General features: G+C 41.5%; 1 protein-coding gene across 1 annotated transcript in view; it reads right to left on the bottom strand.

Moving 5' to 3' along the window:
* ntng1a (netrin g1a) overlaps window positions 1–20,602 on the bottom strand; it is an 89,653-nt gene that overhangs the window by 13,052 nt on the left and 55,999 nt on the right. The window contains exons 7-8 of the mRNA XM_085939102.1: window positions 8,751–9,394; window positions 1,170–1,342 (exon numbers count right to left, since the gene is read on the bottom strand). Coding sequence (XP_085795228.1) covers window positions 1,170–1,342; window positions 8,751–9,394 — 817 coding nt within the window. The remainder of the gene's footprint in view (window positions 1–1,169; window positions 1,343–8,750; window positions 9,395–20,602) is intronic.

Genomic DNA, 20,602 nt, shown 5'->3' with positions numbered 1-20,602 from the left:
GTCACGGTGTTTTTAAGTCAGCCGATGGCCGGTTTAATGTTTTCTACGTTATATATATTTTTTTATTTGTGGTCAAATGTGCACCCAATCAACACATTTGCAAGGCAGAAAAAACGATTTTTAACAAGAGAACACTTCCTGCTTTGGAGTCATTTTTCAACAGCTATAAATACAAATACATTTTAAAATTAAAATCAAATTGGCCTTTGAAGAAGGGTGTATAGACTTTTGTTTTTAATAAACACTGCATGCAGATTTTGCCTCAAATAAAAGATAAAAATGTGCTCAATCACATCCAGGGAATACACAATGCGGCTCTGTGCAGTGGTTATGAATGTGTGTTTGTGTGCCTGTGAATCAAAGAGTGTGTGACATTTTTTTTTTTTTTTTAATAATGATCTGTCAATCTGGTCTCGAGGAAGGGCTATTTCACTCGCCCTTTTCCAAGTCTCATAACAGGGATCCCTTGGGAGGGAGAATAAGTCATTAGTCGGCGGCCAAGAGCCTCGGAGCGCCGGTGATGAATGCAGAAATCACAGCAGATGCAATAAGGTGAAGGAGCCGGATAAAACCTGACTTTCAAACGAATATCGGCACGCTCAAGCATAGACATGGAGCCGATAGTTTGCTCTGATATATGAACGGCAATGGCTATGTGTGATCTTGTACATGGCTCAATTGAATAATGAATTACATGGCGGCGAGACTATGAATAAATGAGAAATGAATAAAAACACTAAAATAAAAAAAATAAAAATAATAATAATAAATAAAAAATTTAAAAAATTAAAAAATAAAATAAATAAAACATTAAAACATTTGATGCGTAAAATGAATATAAAAATAAAAATAAAAATGAAACTTCAAATCATTCGCATCTTATTTAACCGAATGGGCCTAACGCATGGGACAAACACATTTCTATGTGTTTGTCTCTTTGAAACTTCTCTAATTGCCTCTTGTTACCTTGAGGCAGTCAGACAAGTCATTGTCTGCCTTTTCAAAATTGTTATCGTCAGAAGTCAAAGACGATGATGCGGGATGCTGCTAATTGGGTTTCAACTCTTGCCAGCTGTCTGTAGCGGAGCGTTTCTTTCAAACACCTGTCACATGACCTGTCACTATTACTAATCAAGTGTATATATGTGTGTGTGTGTGTGTGTACTCACATATATTTGCAGTGCCTTTAGGGATGGGCAGGTAGGAGCCGGCGCTCCACGCTCTGCCTTGGTAGTTGCGCTTACAGCGGCCGCAATCGGGCCCGGTGGTGTTGTGCTCGCACTCGCAGCTAAGCTTCTCTTTGTCAAACACGCAGCTGTTGGCGTGAAGGTTGCACTTGCACCTGTCAAAGAGGCGAGGGAGGGGATGAAAATGACAAACATGTCAACATGGGGAAAATTTCTACTTCAGGATTTCATATAGTTGGACAACCCAGGTGGAGACTCATTCGTCCTTGGCTCAAGGCGATGTAAAGCAGATAAAAACGGTCTCCTCTCGAACTTCAAGAGGGATTCAAAGGAGGCAGGTGAGTCAGGGGATAGGAAAAAAAAAAAAAAAGAAAAAAAGACAAACCTGGCTTCTTTATATCCCTTTCTCGTCTGTTCTCGCTAAGGTTTAATTGTCCCGCAGGAGGATGCGTGGCGGTTGCAAGGTCGCAGTCGATAGTTGAGGGATTTTGGAGCGGGGAGAAGGACAAAAGGCTGAGCAACACAAGCCCGGTGAAACAGACATGGGGAGGATAAAAAAAAAAAAGCGAGGAGCTCGTAATTCTGAAAGGTAATGAATAGCTCAAAGTTAGCCAGCGGGCAGTGTGGAGCCACATCCACGCTCTACCGTGAGGGATTAATATGAGATGAGCTCTCAGAAGCATATTTTCAGGATGGAAGGAGGCAGGGAGGGAGGGAAGGACTCCCTTAAGGTGTACTAAATCCTCACTCACGCTACATTCATTTAACAATGGACTCGACAAATTCATTTTAGGCTGTCCCGAGAAGAGCGTCGAGGGGATATCATTACTTTGGTTAATTAATGACCTTGTCATTCGGCTCGTGATGTACTCATAGAAAATATAGAAACATTTTTGAAGATTCTGTACGCTTCTAACGGCATTGTAAGATGCATTAGTGCCTAAGTCCAAATCTTGATTCTGAAGTTCAAGATTGTCATTCCATTGTTGCGATGACTCAAAGTCATTCAGTTTTAGAGGTGAACGCCATCTCTTGATTTGTTCCTCAGGCTGCCAGATGGAGACGTTCATGAAGGTGTTGAAGGGCCAGATGACACTTGATAGCCCCACAGTGGCCGTAGACGTCACTGCGAGAACCTCCAGTGTCACCAAGTTATTTACCAAAGCTAAGCCTCGAGCCAGTCTGAGAATATTTCACTCCTGAAATGACAATGTGCTTTTATTTCAGCGTGAATAGGCAACAAGGTGGTCCGATGTACGAGATGCTATCTGACGGACTGACCTTGAGGTGTTTGCATGTGATTTGTCAACAGTGGAAGAGATAATTGCGTGGCAGCAAAGGAAATCTACAAAAGACTATTTTTGTCTCTGTCGTTCTCTTCCAGAACACACACGCAGAGCTTCTTCGAAACAAAACACTTTTCCCCCTGTGAAGCGTCGCTCGCAGCTGCTTTCTGTGTCCTGCGCCACATGTTACCTGGTAATTGCCTTCTCCGCCGCTTACTAGCAGCCTGCAGTGGATTGTGGGAAGCATCATTTCCCTCTGGACTGGACCTAAGTCCTCAAACCTGCTGCAATGGCATCCATCTTTGCCCAACCTTTCCCAAGTATTCAATTGTAGAAAAAAAAAACTGTCGTTTCATTGAACTAACTTATGTCGTTTTTATGTAACTAACAAACCAACCGAGATCAGAAAATGACGATGCGGTGCGGTTCTCCATCACTACTAGAAACGTTGAATTTTTGATACCTGTGTGTTTATTTTTTTATAATACCGGTTAGTCAGCCGACAACTTCTGAATTGACTACAAGTTTTTGTAAGCAAAGGCGCACGCAGAGTTACAGACTCAAGTGCTGTCGGTGATGAATTCAAAATTCAATAACGTTTAAACACTTGACTATTTACTCGGTCGGCTAGCTTTCTAGAACTTTTATATGTTCATAAATAATCCGAGTATCAATCAAAGCCACCACCCTTACAAATGTATGGAGTCGGACATGCTATCTAAGCAGGAGTCAATCGGGAGGTGTTTACCACCTGTGATGTGCTAAAGAAGCTCAATATAATCAATATGTTGACCTCACTGATACAACCCAGTGTTAAAGACTATTGGCCGAGCATCAAGTGCCGAGCGAATCCACTGGAAAAAAGTACCAAAGCAAAGTCGTTTTACCGTTAATACTGATATCCGGACCAGACATCTCCCATGGCAACAGCCACCAGGGGCCAGAACCTGTGCTCGCCGCAGGGTCCGGCCGGAGAGTAGGTGTAATTGCAGAAAATGTTGGCAGTTTCCCAGATAGCAGAACTCTTCCCTTAACATCTCTCTCCTCTCTTAATCCCAGTGGGAGGTGCCGTTGGAGCTCGTTTGTTTGCGCTTTGGTAGACCAGCCGGAATTGGATGTTGTTGTTTTTTTCTGTGTTTAATGATAATAAAAACTCAGACGAGGAAGTGTTTAATGCACGTCAATAGCTATACCAGCTAAAGTTACCGTGTCTGGAGGATTTTCTCATGATACTTCAAGGTCACTTTTTGTTCTCGGTCAAAAGTAAAAAAAAAAAATGGCACAACAATATCAATTTGCAGATGAAGATGATCGGGTATTAAGCAATACATCAGCGTCGAGCTAAACGGTTTTACTGCGTTGAAACAGAGAAGCAAAGCCCACTGCAAGAAATGAAATGAGCCATGTTAAGTGCACTTATCAGCCTTGTAAGCACAGCAATCCACTTTTATTGCTCTTTACTCTTATTTTAATCTTGTAGTGACTACTAGGACTGACTGCAACTGGCAATCATTTATTTTTCCTTTTCATATCTGACAACTGTGGAAAAATGGAAACAAAAATGAATTCTTCATTAGATTAAAATAAATATTTTGTCTTCCATATTGACCCTTGACCAGCTCGTATGCCCATCGGGAGGCATTTTGCTTCAATAACTTACATCGGCTGACTGAAGTTGCAAATGTCTGGAAAAACCAATACAACACTATTTCTTTGTCCAAGTGTTCTCCCTTTTCTCTTTTGTGAACGCTCGCTCTGCTTGAAGGCTAACTCACCGTCGGATAACCGTACATAATGAGCTTCTGCATTCACCGGCTTTGTGCGAGAAGATAACTCCGGATCGCTTTTCATGACTCAATGCGCCCATTATCGAGCAGTTTTTATTCATCAGTCTGCGTCGTCTCTAGATCAAAATCAAATATCTCGCTTGGGAAAATCCGGATGTTAGCACATCAACTTTGTTGTCATGTGCGTGCGCATGTGTTCGCATAAATTATGCAAACAGAAACAGCATGATGATCTTTGGGCTGAGGCGGTCATAAACATGAATATAAAATTCTGCAAATTTACAATTATGTTTAGAAATTACTCAGGCCAGTTAAAGTCATTTACTAAGGGAGGGTTGCCATATATTTCCACTTGTTATTGATTCATCAGGAGGCCGTTGGTGTTGGGTCGTGGCGGGGCGGGGATGGGGGGGGGGGGGAGTGGTGGAATGCAGCGAGTGAAGGAGAGGTCAATGAGGGGATTAGTCATGAAACCCTGACAGCCGGGACCATTATGAGGATGGCTGCAGCCCACAAAGACGGGGACAAGACATGCCGAAAAAAGACCTCTCCATTAATGAAATGGGTCAGCACATGAATGTTGAATGTGGTCTGTCGACAGTGAGAAAGAGCAAAGGCCTGACGGTTCTGGCAACTGACAAGGGACATATATTATATTATTTTATATTATATTATATTATATTATATTATATTATATTATATTATGTTATGTTATGTTATGTTATGTTATGTTATATATTATATTATATTATATTATATTATTATTCTTACACAAAAAGCATTTAATGCATATATACTATGTATGTGATTCTTTTCATTTTACTCGATTTCACAATATATTTTTTTCCCAGCAATTTTGTCGATGCGAGAGTGTGTGTAGCGTTAAATTCACCTTATACATTCAGTGTAAAATATTACAGGAATAAAAGTATGAAAGTATATAACAGTTGCTATACTTTTGTATCCAAAGTAATTTTCTGTGAACGTCAGTGCAGTAATGTAACATTTGATATATACAGCCACAGAATGAGATTAAAGTGCAAACATTTTAAAAGAAATAATCTCGCTTCCTGCTTGAGAGTTGGATTTGTTGAGGTATCTGTGCATCCTGTCCTTTGCTCTACTCTGCTGATAAAATCATCACGTCACTTGTCGGTTTGCTTGGTATATCTCGAAAGCACCTCGACATTGCCGATCTGTGATAAACAGCGAGGGACTCCATGGCTAGCGCGGCTTTTACAAGTTCAATGTCAGCGACACGGACCCTTATCACATGAATTTATTTGTACATAAATCTTTCCGTGAACTTGATTTGATCTCAAGGTGTTGCAACTCTGTGGGAATATTTCCTCTCTATTGCTTTTGTGGCAACCTTCAATCAGACAGGAAGCAGTTGGAGGTAGGTAGGACCGTCTATTGTTTGGCTTTTGAATATTAAAAATACAATACAATAGCTTTAAGCTGCTTGGAAATGAGCAACTCAGCAAACAGACTAAGCAGGAAAAATCCTTCCTTGTTCATTCTGCTACTGGAATGTGAAAATGGTAAGCATGGAAGAGGAGATAGAAGAGGCTTTAAAGGAAAGAAGGAATCTGTGTTTGGGAAAATGCGGAGACAGTATGTGACACAAAAGGTCCAACATAGCACTCTTGCTAAACATGGAGGACAGAAAAGTTTCTTGTCAGATGCCCTTGAACAACAAATTGAAAGTCCCCTGAAGCAACAGAGCTCATTTTCCTCAACAAACTTTTATATGATAAAATATTATTTTGACCAGTCAATATCAGATAGTCATGCTACATTTTTATATTTTGCTACATAAGGACACAATTGCCGGTGAAGTACAGACAAGGCAGATAACACAACACAGGCAACTTTTTTTTCTTTTTAAATTAGGAACACTGGCCACAGCATTTCTGGTCCAGCTGAGAAAATAACTCCTAGGAGCTTGAGCCAAAGGAAGTGAGAAAAAAGACAATCGAGGAAACGGAGGTGCAGAGGAGGAGAGCTGTGTGGAAGGGTCAGAAGGGACAAATTTTGTAGGTGGTGATAGAAAAGTGAAACAAGAGATATAAAGGAAAAAAAAAAGGTCTGGCCTCGATAGAAATGTTAAGCAGAATCAAGGTTTTGTATCAAAGTCAAGCTGAGGAATGCAAAAAAAAAACAAAAAAAAACAGTCATCAGACTGGATGGAAGCAGATGGTCCACATTAGAACAGACCCGTTAGTTGCTCTCCCCCACCAAACATGACATTCTCCCACATGAGGACGGGTACAGACTGCTGATAGCCAAAAAGTCTAAAATGCCCAGCGTAAGCACGTCAATAGTTGCTTATGGTGCTCGGCGGGCAGTGAGATTGAGTGTGCGGGAAAAAGATGGACTAAGGAGGTAAGACAAGTGGAATGACTTATTCAACGGGGAACCGGACAGGAAGAAACATGAAATTAGCACAAATAGATTATCTGTCGACTACAGGCAAGGCCTAAGAGCAAGCCAAGCACTGTGGAGGGAGAAAGTGAGGGAAAGGGGGGGGGAGAAAAAAAGCAGATTGACTTCTTCTTAGGTCCTCCCTTAAGGGAGAGCCATCACTCACTAAACTGCTGATATGTACATCCAAGAGCACTCACATGCACTTAACTACAATTCAAATTGAGTGAGGACAGAAAAAATACAATGATTATCTGGAGCACCGTTGTTTATCACTGCGAGGTAATCGCAGTCCATTTCTGTCCAAATGTAAAATGTATCCCATAGGTAGTTTCATGAAAACAAAACAACCCCCCCCCCCCCAAAAAAAAGGCGAAAAGCCATTTTATCAAAAAAGGTACAATCTGAAGGGACAGGGCGGGAAATGCAGAGAAACAAAATGTCCTCTTCCCAGCAGGAAATGAAGTTTCTGCAAAAGCCTTTCATGACTATGAGAGGAAGGTTTTAGAGGGATGGCACAAACGAGAATGGGAAGCAACTTTTGCCCTCAAAGTCCTTGCAGACTTTGGTAATATCAAGATGCAACAGCCCTTTTGATTTAAATGTGCTCAAACATCCAATCTACAGTTATCAGCATCGGTTCTTTCATGGCTCCGTGATTGTTGTTTATCCCTGGAGTGGAGGCCCGCCAATGGAAAGGGTCTGCAACTTTGTGTATAATTCAAGACAGTCCCCTCAGAGACATGTTCTCTGCACAGAAGAAATAGAGCGAAACATGTGGAAGGGGGCGGGGGTGGGGGACAGGGAGGGCGAAAAAGATCCTTTGGTGGGCTCTTCTGCTTTAATTACACTATATTGATCACAGGCAAGATGGCGGACGGGAGTGGGGAGGGGGGGGCAGTTAGTGAAATTGCAGACCGTCGTTACTGTAAAGATGTCGACTTTGCAATTATGTTCCAGTCATACGGTAGATAATTAGAAAATCCTCGGAACCGTTCACGCTTTCATTCTCCGTAGCCCCCGTTTAGCATAGTGGATGCAATAAAAAATGACAAGGGTGTCAAATTCATTTCAATCCCGGGCGGGTTTGTATTGTTCACATCCATCACACGCTTAAATGCTTGGCTGGATTTAAAATTCTTTGCATTGATTTCTTTCAATCCAAGTACCTCAAGTACGGGCCCTTCCAGTAATAAACCCCATGAGGAGGCTCATCATGCATGACACCCCATGTCTTTCAATTCCTGTAGAGCATCTGCAAAGTTGCACTTGCTTTTCTAGGTTGACCTACTTGGGGAAAGAGCTTACCATCCCGTCTTTGTTTTTCACACTCCTGCGGAAAGGCTAGAAAATCTAGGAGCTCTCTTACGGAATTTCTCCCCTCCGCACCGCTTCTCTTTCCTGATCCGGGGAGGACGGCAAACGTGCCAGATTCGACCTAAGTGCCCCGGCAAAAATCGCTCCCGTGGAATCTCAGGGAAGCGTATTCCGAGGGGTTAAGGAGCTTACGTCTCGTATACGACACTTGAAGAAAAGAGCTGAGCGGTGATTTGCAATGGGAGCGTAAAAAAGGAGAGTTGATACTCCCAGTCTAAAGTGTATCTCATTATGTCTGAACTGTGTGTTACCTTTGGTAAACACTTGCGTAGGTTTCAAACATCACTCACACGGCGGGGAGTCCGGTCAGTGACCACGGCTTGATGATGCTGCGCAGCCATTGCTCAACCCTACAGCCCCATAGTGATGCTTAGGTTTGCTCGGATTAATCCTATAAATAAGCCGCATGTATGACAGACCGATTTTAATGACCATTAAAGAGAAAAAAAAAAGCAGGACAGGCTCACAAAACTCTGACACGCTCAGATTGTTGTGATGTTTTTAAGCTACGCTGCACGTTTTGTACCGCAAGCCTTCCGAGTGCGAAGAGCCTATCAAGCGTGATTAAATCTTTATTCCTACACTGCTTCAGCCACACTCACATCTGTCAAATAAAAAAAACCCCACAAAGTGTAAAACACGGACACTTATGTTTGCGTCGCATTGCAGAAGAATCCAGTTCTTACCTGCCCTGGACTTTGATGTCCGAAATAGCGTAGAAGTATCTGGACAGGTTGTTCTCGTCCACCATCGTAGCTCCAGTGGCAGGTCGGAGCAGTCGGATTCTCAGGTCTGTGATGGTGAAAAAGTCTCTCAAGTTCTTGGTGGTGTCCAGTTGGCCGTAAAGCGAAGCCATGTTGTGGAGTCGAGGCCCGGCGAACAGCGCAAAGCGGTCCTTGATCTCAAAGCGAACGGTTTTATCGTATTTCCACACGTAACCTCGAGAGTAGTCCTCGGTGCAGATGATGTCCAGCAGGGTATGCTGGGTCAGATCCTGCACCGTCTTGGGCTCCATGGTGAAGGCATCCAGGCAATCCGTGGCATAGAACTGATACGGCTGCCAGGTACGTCCATAGTCCAGCGACTTTTCCAGTACCATTTGTTCTGGTCGGCCCGACTCAAACGTGAGGACGATATCATCGGTCAGCTCGATGGTCTTGTTCCACGACAGCGTGATGTTAACCAAAAGGGCCTTTGGATACCTTTTCCAGGATGTCGACTGCCAGAACGTCGTGGGGTTGCGGCCCTCGATGTCAAACATGAGTTCCGGAGGGTGGGCGAGTTCCTCGGTGCTGGCGTCACATTCATTATTACACATGTAAGGGTTTTCCTATAAATAGAAGAACCACAGAAGAAGATCACACGTTAGGGGGAAAATAAATGAGAGTTCACTCGACCCAGTTTATGTGCAGAAGTGATTCTGATGTATTAAACAACATGACAGGGTCAGACCCTACATGTAAGGCGGCCAAAGGTCGAGGAACATAGAAACAACTAAGTTGGGCTAATAAGCTTTGCAAGTTTTTTCCTCGTCCTCCATGGCAAGGTGACAATGAAACAGCAATCTCCCAGGTCTTCTAACTGTTGGAGAGCTTCATTAATATCCTGCCTCGACCGTCCCCTACAGGCAATTTCCTGCCCTGGGAAGTCTTGGCTGTGAGGGGGTAGAAAAGCTGGACGGTGGTGGAAAATTCCACCCAAGTTTCTTAACACAATCTCACGGTGGCATGTTAAGGTGTGACATTAACTGCAGCATCTGGTGCCCTGTGTGTCTTTGGGCTAAATTGAAAATGCAATCTCTTGAGAGCTAATATGTTAAGATAGCTTGCAATCCAAGACTACATGCATGAGGAAAATCAAATAGTCCCTTAGGGGAAATAAGGATAAAAAAAAATCCAAGTAATGTCCATAGGGTTATTTGAGTTAAGGCCCTGAGGCACGGTAAAAGACGGGACAGTATGTCAGTACCTCGTAAAGCCGTAGCAGTAAAATATCCACTTGGCAATCGTAAAAATGGCTAGCTAGCAAATATTTCAACATTTGAAACTAATAGGGAGTCAAACACCAGTTAAATAATTCTCGTTTTGGGTGTGTACAGATGTTCTTAATATTATGGCACCTGTGTATATTCACCCATTGCTGTTGTCACTAGATAGCGTATGTCCAAATATAATCGATCCCCGTGCCCCGAGGAGCTGAAAATGTGCTGCGTGTTAAACTTGGCAACCTTGGCCAGTGGTCCAGCACCCACAGGTTAGATATATTTTATCACCGCCTCCGCCGCTACTTGTCTCCTCCGCTTGGAAATACAACCTTTATGTAGATCAATAACCTCGACCCGCAGAAGCGGAAAGAGATAAAATGCTGAGTGTATGGCCTTATGAAAATCAATAGCAGACATCTGTGTTTTACTGGAGGGGAACATGTGAAGGCTCTGTTAAGCAATTAATGCTTTGGCACATGCAGAAATAATTGACCGCACCCTAAACGCAGCGTAGCTGTAATTACTAAAGATGTTTGTACAAGTCCCACCGGGGTGTTGTGTGGTCAGGATGGGGAGGGTGGGTAGAAAACCAATCCCGAACTGAGGTTGCTGGAGCACTTAATTGCTGTTGATGTCATCATAACACACCGGTTTGATCAGATTAGAATAGAGATTGTGTGTGTGTGTGTGTTGTTGGCAGGATACTGCTCTGAATTCCTGTCGCATTGTCCCCATTACTGTCAAACTGTTAACCCAATTTAACAGGCAACGAGAAGGATAAAAATCAACAATGTCGTAAACAGCGGCTCATGAATTTGATTGCAGACTCCATTGAGTCGCACTTCACAGAGTCAGAGCTGTTTGGAGTGTTCATGCGCTGGAAAGGGAGATTAACTCCTGCTTTTTTTTATGTGAGGAGCTTTTAGACACATTATAAAGCACTAGTCTAAATTAATTTTTATCTCAGAATTTTATAGCTCTAGATAAATTGCATGTTTGATTTGGGGGATTTCACGAGAGATCAATTCGTCCTTATCTTGAATATATGAAAAAGTGTTGTGCTTTGAGATACAAATTTAATTCACTGCTTGACCATACTCTTAATTCAAACCAGTTTTCAACCTGTGGCGCTGACAACCTTGGCCTGTCTACATTGCAGCCATTGATGGAGGATGGGACTTGAGGGAATATAAATTTACTGCCTGCTGATAAGACATCAAGATGGATGGGCTCCCACCAATCAAATCAATCTGTATGTGTGACAGATGTGTCAGACATATAGCCCAGACAGCAAATTGAGCCCAGCCTGTAGCATCTATTCTTCTTCTCTTCCTTTGTGTCCCCCCTCTTCTCTGTTACATCTTAAAACACACAGTAATCATCATATAATGTGTGTTTTTCTGCATTTAAAATAATCTATCTGTTGCTACCAAAAAAGGTCCGAATCATTTGGGGGGTTTAGATTCACCCTTTTTTCCACATTAATACAAAGTAAAAGTTGGCTGATATTCTTACGTCGACATACACCTAGGATAAGAAATTACAGCACACTTAATATCCACTTTCTAGCATTCGAGTTGAAATCAGGTAAAAAATGACCCAATGATAATCACCTTCATCCTGACAAAGATTTAGCTTATTGCTTATTTATTTACTTATTCATTTGTCATTTTTTGTTTTTATAACAATCTTTTTAACATGAAGCAAAAATCTTCTTTACGATATCCTCGTCATGCTAGTGAAGCCTTTAGTTCCTTAATAATTTCTTCATAGCAAGCCGGGGGACTTTTTTTTTTTCAAGCTGTGCCATCTCATTTTCCAAATTCTTTCTCTTCCCATCCATGCCTTGAGTGGATCAGCCATCACAACCAACCCCCCCCCCCCTTTCTTCTTCGTTCCCACTCCCATGGCGATAGGTGGTGCAGACAGAAAGAGGGGCTTAACCTGGACGTGGAATGAATATTGGATGCCAGTGTGACAGATTACAGTGGTAATAGACACCTGGGCCAAATCCTCATGAGGATTACAATCATATTTTCAAATGGTTCAGGGTCGGCCAGAGGTCGCCCAGACTGCACGGTGGTCAACAAGATGATAGCGGACCACACACTGTGTATTCACACCAACTTGCTAGTATTTATCTTTCAAATACTTTCATGTCTCCTGGCAGATCTGCAACTGGGATGGCTTGAATTGTTTTCCAACACACAGACCAAAAAGGGTGGCTTCAACCCTTTTTGTTTTGTGGCCCCGATTGGGAGAGATCCAAGATGGCTGCTCTGGCTAACTACCTTTCGCACCGTCACATAAACGGAGGGGAGCTTATGAGGCAGGACCATGTGTCAATTTGGGAGATTCACGAAGCTTAAAAACAATAGTGGAGTGAGCCTTCAGCACCTCGTCTTCACGTTAAGAGGATATAAAATACATTTTACATTCCATTATCTTTTATGTGCGGTGTCACTATCATATGCTTTGAAGGACAAGATGATGGCCCCGTGCTGGAGAGTAGAAGCGTAAAAGTCACAGTGCATCGCTAACATGAAGAGTTCATGGCTTGTGCGGCTCGGCGCAAGTTGTAAGAACGGTAAACTCTTGAGAGGCTTGACCTCAACCCCCATTAAACCACTTGAACTTTGGCATAAATGGACAAAAATGATCTCAGTCAGAGAAAATCTTCCCAACGAGTAGGGCAACATTGATTTTCATTTTCTGTTTGTCTAATGGGCAGCTTTTCCAAGATATGTGTAAAAAAGACAGAATGTTGATATTAGAATTAAAATGCTACAATACATCATAAAGTAAGGAGAGGTAATCAATGAGTCTCTCATCATGTTCACTTCATATTGCAAAGTGAATCAATGCAACGTTTTATTCCAAATCAGGAGAGAATAATGATGCATGCAATCCCGTCGTCATTTTCCGGATTCAAGTCATATATTTTTTTTTTTTTTCAAGAAATTGTATTTATTTTTTTAAGAAATGATTAAAATCAATATTGTGGTTAGGCCTAGCATTCCCTCTGTGGATCTTTAACTGTGCGGAGAGTAGTTGTGATTCAGCTCCAGGCCCCTCTGTCAGATCATTGAAGGTCTATTTAGTCATTCTAAAGGGAGACTTTCTTCTTCTTGTCTTTATTTCTCTCACTGTGTCTCTTTCTCTGCACGCCTTACATTCATCACCCCCCCCCCCCCACCCTGGAATTGGAGATGATTGACAGATGACTCTGGGGGGAAAAGCAGCTCAGGCCTTTTACTTTCTCTGAGCTTGGAAGATCACGACACTCGGACACACTGACTGACTGGCAAAGTGTCCTAGCGCACACTCGCGCAGACACACAAAGACACACACTCAGGGTTAAAAAAAAAAAGACAAGAAAAATAAAAAAGGGGGGAAAATGCAGTATATGCCACTGATTAATTACAAGTGCATCCAATTGCATTCCCAACAATGACTCCAATCATCCACTGCAATTATAATTCACAATTCTCAAAAGGGACTCAAGGGTGCTCTACCAGTTGATTGTGACTGAGCGCCTGATGATTAGAACGATGCCATAAAGATGAGAGGGAGCCAGTGGCGTTTGGAACCGAAAAATAAGATTCACAAGGGAGGGGGGGGGGGGGGGGTGAGTACACTAATCAACTCCACTCTGCTGAAATTAAAGATACATTAAGCACTGTGTTAGTGGTGAATTAAACTAAGAGATATAAATTAATGAGTCAACACAGAGCAGCGTGTTTGTGTGTGCTTGACGAGGGGTTGCCTGTTTGTAGAATTCCATGTGTACGTTTCTGGTGCCAAATGCAGCAGAAGCACACTGGTTTTAGGCTGCAATCTTCTTTAATGAGGGATTAGATGCAGTGGTTGATCTTGTGATGGCTGCATACACTTGCGCTCATTAGGTAGTCAGCATGGGCTTAAAATAGCAGAAATAAAGGAATAGTCCATCTGCGAATAAACACACTTGGGGGGTGTTTAAGTGCTGTGTGTTTTTTTAAATTGTGATGGGTTTCGAAATGATGCAGGCTACAGGCTATGACTTTAATGTCAAACTAAACGTAAATGAGAATTAGACTTTCATTTTTAAACAACCACAGAGCTTAAGCATTCACGTTGTGGTGCGATAACCATTTGTACACAAATGGTGCAGCAACACATACAGACAGTACTCAAGTCATTTATTCTTTGTCCGATGCAAAGAACGATTAACATTATTATAATCATTGATGTCACTGCTGTCTATTTTTATAAAGTAAAATGTGAAGTGCTATTTTTCCTAATTAACATACGCTTCACAATATTGATTGTTCTGGGGGGTTGTAACAGATCAATGGCATTTCAATGCATTCATGGGCAAAAAAGATTTGAGATATGTTAAGGAACATAGATGAACTCGTAGCTCAACGCACCACTGCGTTTGGATATTTAGCAAACAAACAGAACGAGAGTCATTTACAAAGTTGTCGTTTGTCTGGAAGTGAATGCATCATGCAAATAGATTCGTTTTATCCTTGCTTGCACATCTTGCTGACAGCTGCACAACGGAAAGCAATCTTGTCACACTCAGGGGAGGTGAATTTCGGGTGAGGGTACCTTTCCATTTATAATAACTGCCTCCCTTTTTTTTTTTTCTGTAATCTTGCATGCAGTATTCTCACACAAAAGTTTTTTTTTTTTCCTGGAGTGGCTCAAAACAATAATAATATTCAACGGCACGATGAACCTCGATGCAACGCTGATTTCAACACCATTTTCTGTTCCTCTATATGTGCTTCTGCTTTTTTTTTCTCTCCCCATCTGCACCCACTCTACCTTTATCTATCTTCTCTAAGAGTTGATTTCATCTGACGTGACTGAGTTGAGGAAGCCATGGGCGGAGGTGCTACAAATGCTCTGTCACCGCTCGAAACACGGCAGCAAGCGAACGCCTTGACAGCTCTCGGGTGCAGCGCCGGGGAAATCGGTAAAGATGCAGTGCATCACTGTAGCCGATATGACTCCGGCCTTTATATCTCATTTCATCGACACCGACAAACTACGATATCTCCACTCGATTCCGATGACTTACTTTAGGGACTGGTGAGAGAAAAGTTACTAACATGGAGGTGGTAAATGGCAGTGGAAATATCCCAGATTCAAATGATGCATTGAAAAAGTAAACAGTTTACTGTAAATGAGGTTTTTATTAGCGCTTATCACTGTGGAGCATCGAGCTACTATATTACTTCTGACTCAACACTATTGACACAAATGAGAACGAGATGTAATTTCGCCTTTCACATCGATCTAATCACCGCAGCAATATAAGACATCACTGCTTGGATTGGACAAATATGTGAGAATGCGACAAAATTTCCAGGCATAAAACAAGACCCGACCAATACCTAACCACATCTGTGAGTAAAAAGCAAAGTGTGGAGAGTCTCTGTCTCTTAAATACACAGGGGTATTAGGATACACAGCAACTACAGGGTGTATTATTAAGGTGTAAAAATCATCTTCAAACTAAAACGGTCCAAATCAAGACAAACCGCATTGTCAAATTTCATATTCACACTTCGACTTAAAATGTTGAAATCTATAAACCACTCAGTTAAAACCTCGTACCCCAAATATTGAGTCTAGCAAATGAAGATTATTGAGACACTTAATTAGTAGTCTAAACCGGCGATGTGGACATTTATTGATAAACCGCAGAAAATGTTGGCTTGTAGTATTATGCTAATCCACCAAATAATAACCAGTCTCTGGGGGCTCCTGGGTACGCACACTCCGTGCAAGCAGTCTTGTTTCGCTGGCTCTGCTCAGTGAGGGCATCTGCCTGCACCAACCCTTGGAGAGCATCTGTTGGCAGTGAGATGGAACAGCGTTGCCAAACATTTGACTTGATTTTGGGAGGATGGCATCTGAACTGATGCCTCTTTTGGAAAGCAGGGATTATATTTGCAATCAATGATGAGGACAAATCAATGGATGTCATCAACAATATTTTTTGTATTATGAAAAATAAAAAATAAATATATATAGGCAAGCCCTTGGGGTGCATAATTGTCATGGTTGACTGTGAATGTGGAAGTTGGTTAGCATACTAGCTTTGATTTTCTGTCAAAACCGAGGAAACGTTACAAGTCAGTGAAGCACAAATTGCATGTGTGTTAGTCACGAGCGGCGATATTGCACATTGTACACATGCATGATTTAAAATTCTGTGACTTTTGCACGAATGTCTCAACAAAAACCAACCGCTTCACTAATTGTAGTTTATCTTCAATCAAACTTAAATTCTCAAAACTTGCTCCACGCATGGTTGCTTTCCCTTCGGGTGTTTTTTTTTTTTTCTTCCTTTTTCATAGACAAAGAAACACAAAGAACATTATGAGAAAATCCACTTGCTAATTTGAGATGCAAACTAAAGTGTATACACGGCTGACTTGATGACAGCTGTCAGTGTGACAAGAGCTATTATCAGGTGGGATTTAAATTGTTATGCTGGAGGCAACCAGGCGGTGTCCAGAAGGGATTTGAAAAGACAACGTTAGTGAAGAAGCTAGGGAGGCTTTCAGGTACTGTCACTCAAACTTAGATTGTTTTTCCTGCAGGCCCGTGTTGAATATTCATATCGAGTAATTCATAATGACACGGCAAAAGTAAAAGAACTAACATTGTGCTACAAGCAATTATACAACAAATGCTGGCGCATGTAACAGTGTGTTGGATTGTTTTTTTTTTCTTTTTTCTTTTTTCTAGATAGAGATGATGCAGCAGTGTGATTAGATGAAGTATGATGTCACTCAGGGTTGAGGAGTAATGTCATTAGGATTTAGTAAAAATGTGGAATAAAATAAAATCATAAAATAAATATAGAAATAAAATAATATCAAATAAATAATTAAATATACATAAATTAAATTTTATATATATATATATATATATATATATATATAATAAAACCCACAAAAATCATCCCAAATAAATTCTCAGCTCTTGTGTGGTCAAAGAGCATCCTAACAAGGCTGAAGCAAACATTAGGTAAGCAGTTAGCCCGTATGGCAGCCCCCGCCTACACTTCCCAGCGGGCACTGCCCTCTTGTCACAAACCCGTTAGCTGACTTCAGCCAATATAACGCTGGCACAAGTCTGCTGAAAGGTGTTCATCCAGTCAGCACAACAGTTTCCCACCTTGGCTTTCAGAACCTTGTCTCCCTTTACATCACAATGCACTAATCTCCAATAACACGCTCAATTAAAAAGCTTCTTTCCCTAAATCTCGACGGCACTATAATATAACACAAAGTAGTTGAGATTAAAGTACTTACATAATCAACAACAATTAGAGCACCCTGATACATGCTATTAGCTCTAATCATCAAGCAAATGTGTCCTTCATTACCCCGCTCGCTTTAGCAACCTTACAAATTCCAGCCCTTGTGGGATTTCACTTTTCTGCTTCACTGTCAAGTGCTTTGCTATTGATAATCTATTTCAAATAGCTTCTCACACTGAGCATGTAAAGAATTTAAAGTCAACACGGCGCTCCGTAGGAATTGTTACTTTAGAAATGGAGCAGCCCTACGGCTTTCAACAAAGATGATTCAGAGTGGAAATCCAGTATGCTGGCACGGTGAGCGGCTTACTCTGTGTTCTTATCTCTTGGCAAGAGCAATGCTGAGGAGCTTGCTGCCACATGGCACCCAGATACGTGGTGAAGTGCAGTCACACGCCGGCTTTTGTGAGTCACCGCGCACCACCGTGGATTTCCGAAAACGTGCAAAGAATCAAAAAGGTCATTCAAATTCCCCAAATAGCAAAAACAATAAAACCCACTCGGACTATGTCACTTAACAATTACATCGTCCCCAACATCCCGCATCACTACCAGGCTTTACGTTTCGCTTGAGCTCGCCGTGGTACGGTTTGGAACAGTAAATCTTCATCTGGCTTGTGGTTTCGCCGTTGGATGTGTTGGCAACGCGTAAATAGTGGGACATCATAGCGGCGCGACACAGTCTAACCTGCCAATAAATTCAATAAAGGCAAGCAGCCTGTCACAGTAAATAAAGAACAACAATGGAGGCTATCCAGCTCGTGTTCTCTTCTTGGCATACTATATTTGAAAAAGGTGCATTATGGTGTATTTCCTTTTTCCAATGCCGATGTAACATGGAGCGCATAATTTATTGTCATCCAGTCATTTGGTTACTTATAATCTAATCCCAAACTGAATATTCATGACTGAATAAGACCATTTACACATTTCCCAAATAGATAAATAGTCACACCTCTAGTGTTGCTGAAAGGAACCATTAAGTTATTAATGACCGAAAAGACATCGTGTTCAAATGATACATTTATATTGTTATGTACTAAGGGCATGTTATACAAATTAATACAGAGTCTCTTCAAATCAGTCAAACCGAGGTTAGTAATTTATTCAACTGAGGCAAATATAAGTTGGTAGAACATCATGGCAAATCGACATCTGCAAATTGTAAATGAGACAAATAATGGTGAACACTTTCAGGTGATTGATGTTAAATTTCAAAGAAATCCTAATGAAGCGTGTAATCGACGACTGATCTATAATCATCAGCTACTTAGTCTTTCATATTTCTCCAAGCAAGTCAGTCTGACGGCAAGGCAGGATGCCAACTAATAACACAAGTGCACAGAAGCACTTGATGCCATCCGAGGGAATCCAGGCGGAGGGTGAGAGAGAGAGAGACTCATCTCAAACGCCAACGCTATTTGCCACAATGGCTGCCTCTCGCTGTATGGCGCATGTGTTTACAGACCGAAGGACGCTGAATTAAACATTGAAAGAGAAGCCTTTCGGTGAGACAACAATACGAGTCCCAGAGTAACAGCTAATACTTGGCGCCTCTCACTAAATCATTTCATTTCTAGCGTCTGATGTGCAGACAGGATGTAAAATGCATTTCCACGCCAAGCCTCTCAAGTGCAAACATAATGAAAAGATTAGTGCTTGTCATATCAAGCTTCTGAGACAAGTGCATGACACCTTATATTTTTTTCATAATTAAAGGGGAGTCCATTTTGGTTACCCCTGCCTACATTCCTGCAGATACTGCAGATCCAGCCACAATTTACCAAAATGCTCTCTCTGTCTTAAACGGGGTTAATAGAATGCTAACAATCGGAATAGCCTTGACAGCACTTGGCTACCTCTCTTCTGGTTAAATTCAGCTTCTCTCATCCCTTAAAAAGAAAGTGGAACTCTCACCTCGGTTCAATCAGGAAGATTGCTTATTAAGGAAAGGCTCTGGGGTACGTCACTAAATTGGGGGGGGCTTGGTCTCACTAGTGCGATAACTACAGATTTATGTCAGAATTAGGTGTAAATAGCTGCACTGGCTATTCCCTTTCTTTAATTAAGCAAGCACATTTTCCAGGCTTCAGTGTGTTCCCCTTGCACGGCATATGCTTGCTTGCTTAAATAGGGAGCGAGCCATGTGGAGGGGGAAAACAAGAACCACTCGAGTGCATTCCCAGCAGACTTAAATGGCTAAAAACAAAAAGCATGACAGACTCTATTTTTTTTTTTCTGTGGATTTAAGAAAATATATCGCCATAACAGAGGATGGAGGAATTCCATCCGGATTCATTTGTTTTGTTTCGCTTTCTGTCAATGAGTAGTGAACACAGTGATACACAGCAGCCAATGTCAGATTACTTCTCGGTGTCAGATCAAGCTGAGTGCACAGTCAAAATGTTCCAGCATGCTGCTCATATATTGCTTTGGAAAAAAAAAAAAGTGCAGAGTGTGTACTTCCTTGACAATTCTATCTGTAACCAGAGTTCTATTTTGGATACTCCAAAAAAAGGAGCACGAGACAAGCAACTTAACCCCGCTACTGCCTCACGTTACCTCAGCTAGCAAATGTGGAAAAAATATTCATGCTTCCTCAGATACATTTCTAATATTTGCTCAAAAAAAGAGATTCAATTCTGTTCTTAGAAGCATCTGGGAATCATTCGACCCCCATCACGTAGATAAAAATGAGCAATAGGTTTTGCCCATTCATCTGCTGCAATTAACATTAAAAATCCAACACAAATAAATAAATAAAATCATACGCGCCATATGCCACGGAATCTGATTTGCATTTGCTATCGCAAACATTGCTGTGAAAATTAGTGTTGAAGCAGAAATTCATTCTAGGATTACAAAGAGCAATTACAAGTAATATTACAGCATCGCTATCAATTCTCGGGGCATCAAATGGGAAAAGTAGGATGAAAGCAGCTTCCTGTCGTAATTCTTCCGAAGTGATTAACTGTCAAATGCAACAAATCCCCCCATGACTGCATGAAAGATTCAAACCACACAGTAAGGAATGAAGAAAGAAAAATTGAACCAAAAAAATGGACAAAATTGAGAGTTCAAGGAGGCTAATCAGGTTCGAAAAATCAGTCAGCTGCAAGAGTGTTTAACACGGAGACAATGTGAGATTCTTGGCTTTCAGTTAAATAACTCTAAATAATATTCGGAGGTGAAATCTCTACGAGATAATCCATTCGATGATTTTTTTG

Source organism: Syngnathus leptorhynchus, chromosome 19 (genome assembly GCF_054491065.1).
Source record: "Syngnathus leptorhynchus isolate UIUO chromosome 19, UIUO_Slep, whole genome shotgun sequence".
Taxonomy (NCBI): Eukaryota; Metazoa; Chordata; class Actinopteri; order Syngnathiformes; family Syngnathidae; genus Syngnathus; species Syngnathus leptorhynchus.
The sequence above is the reverse complement of the archived record's forward strand: the minus strand, read 5'-3'. Positions and strand labels throughout refer to the sequence as shown.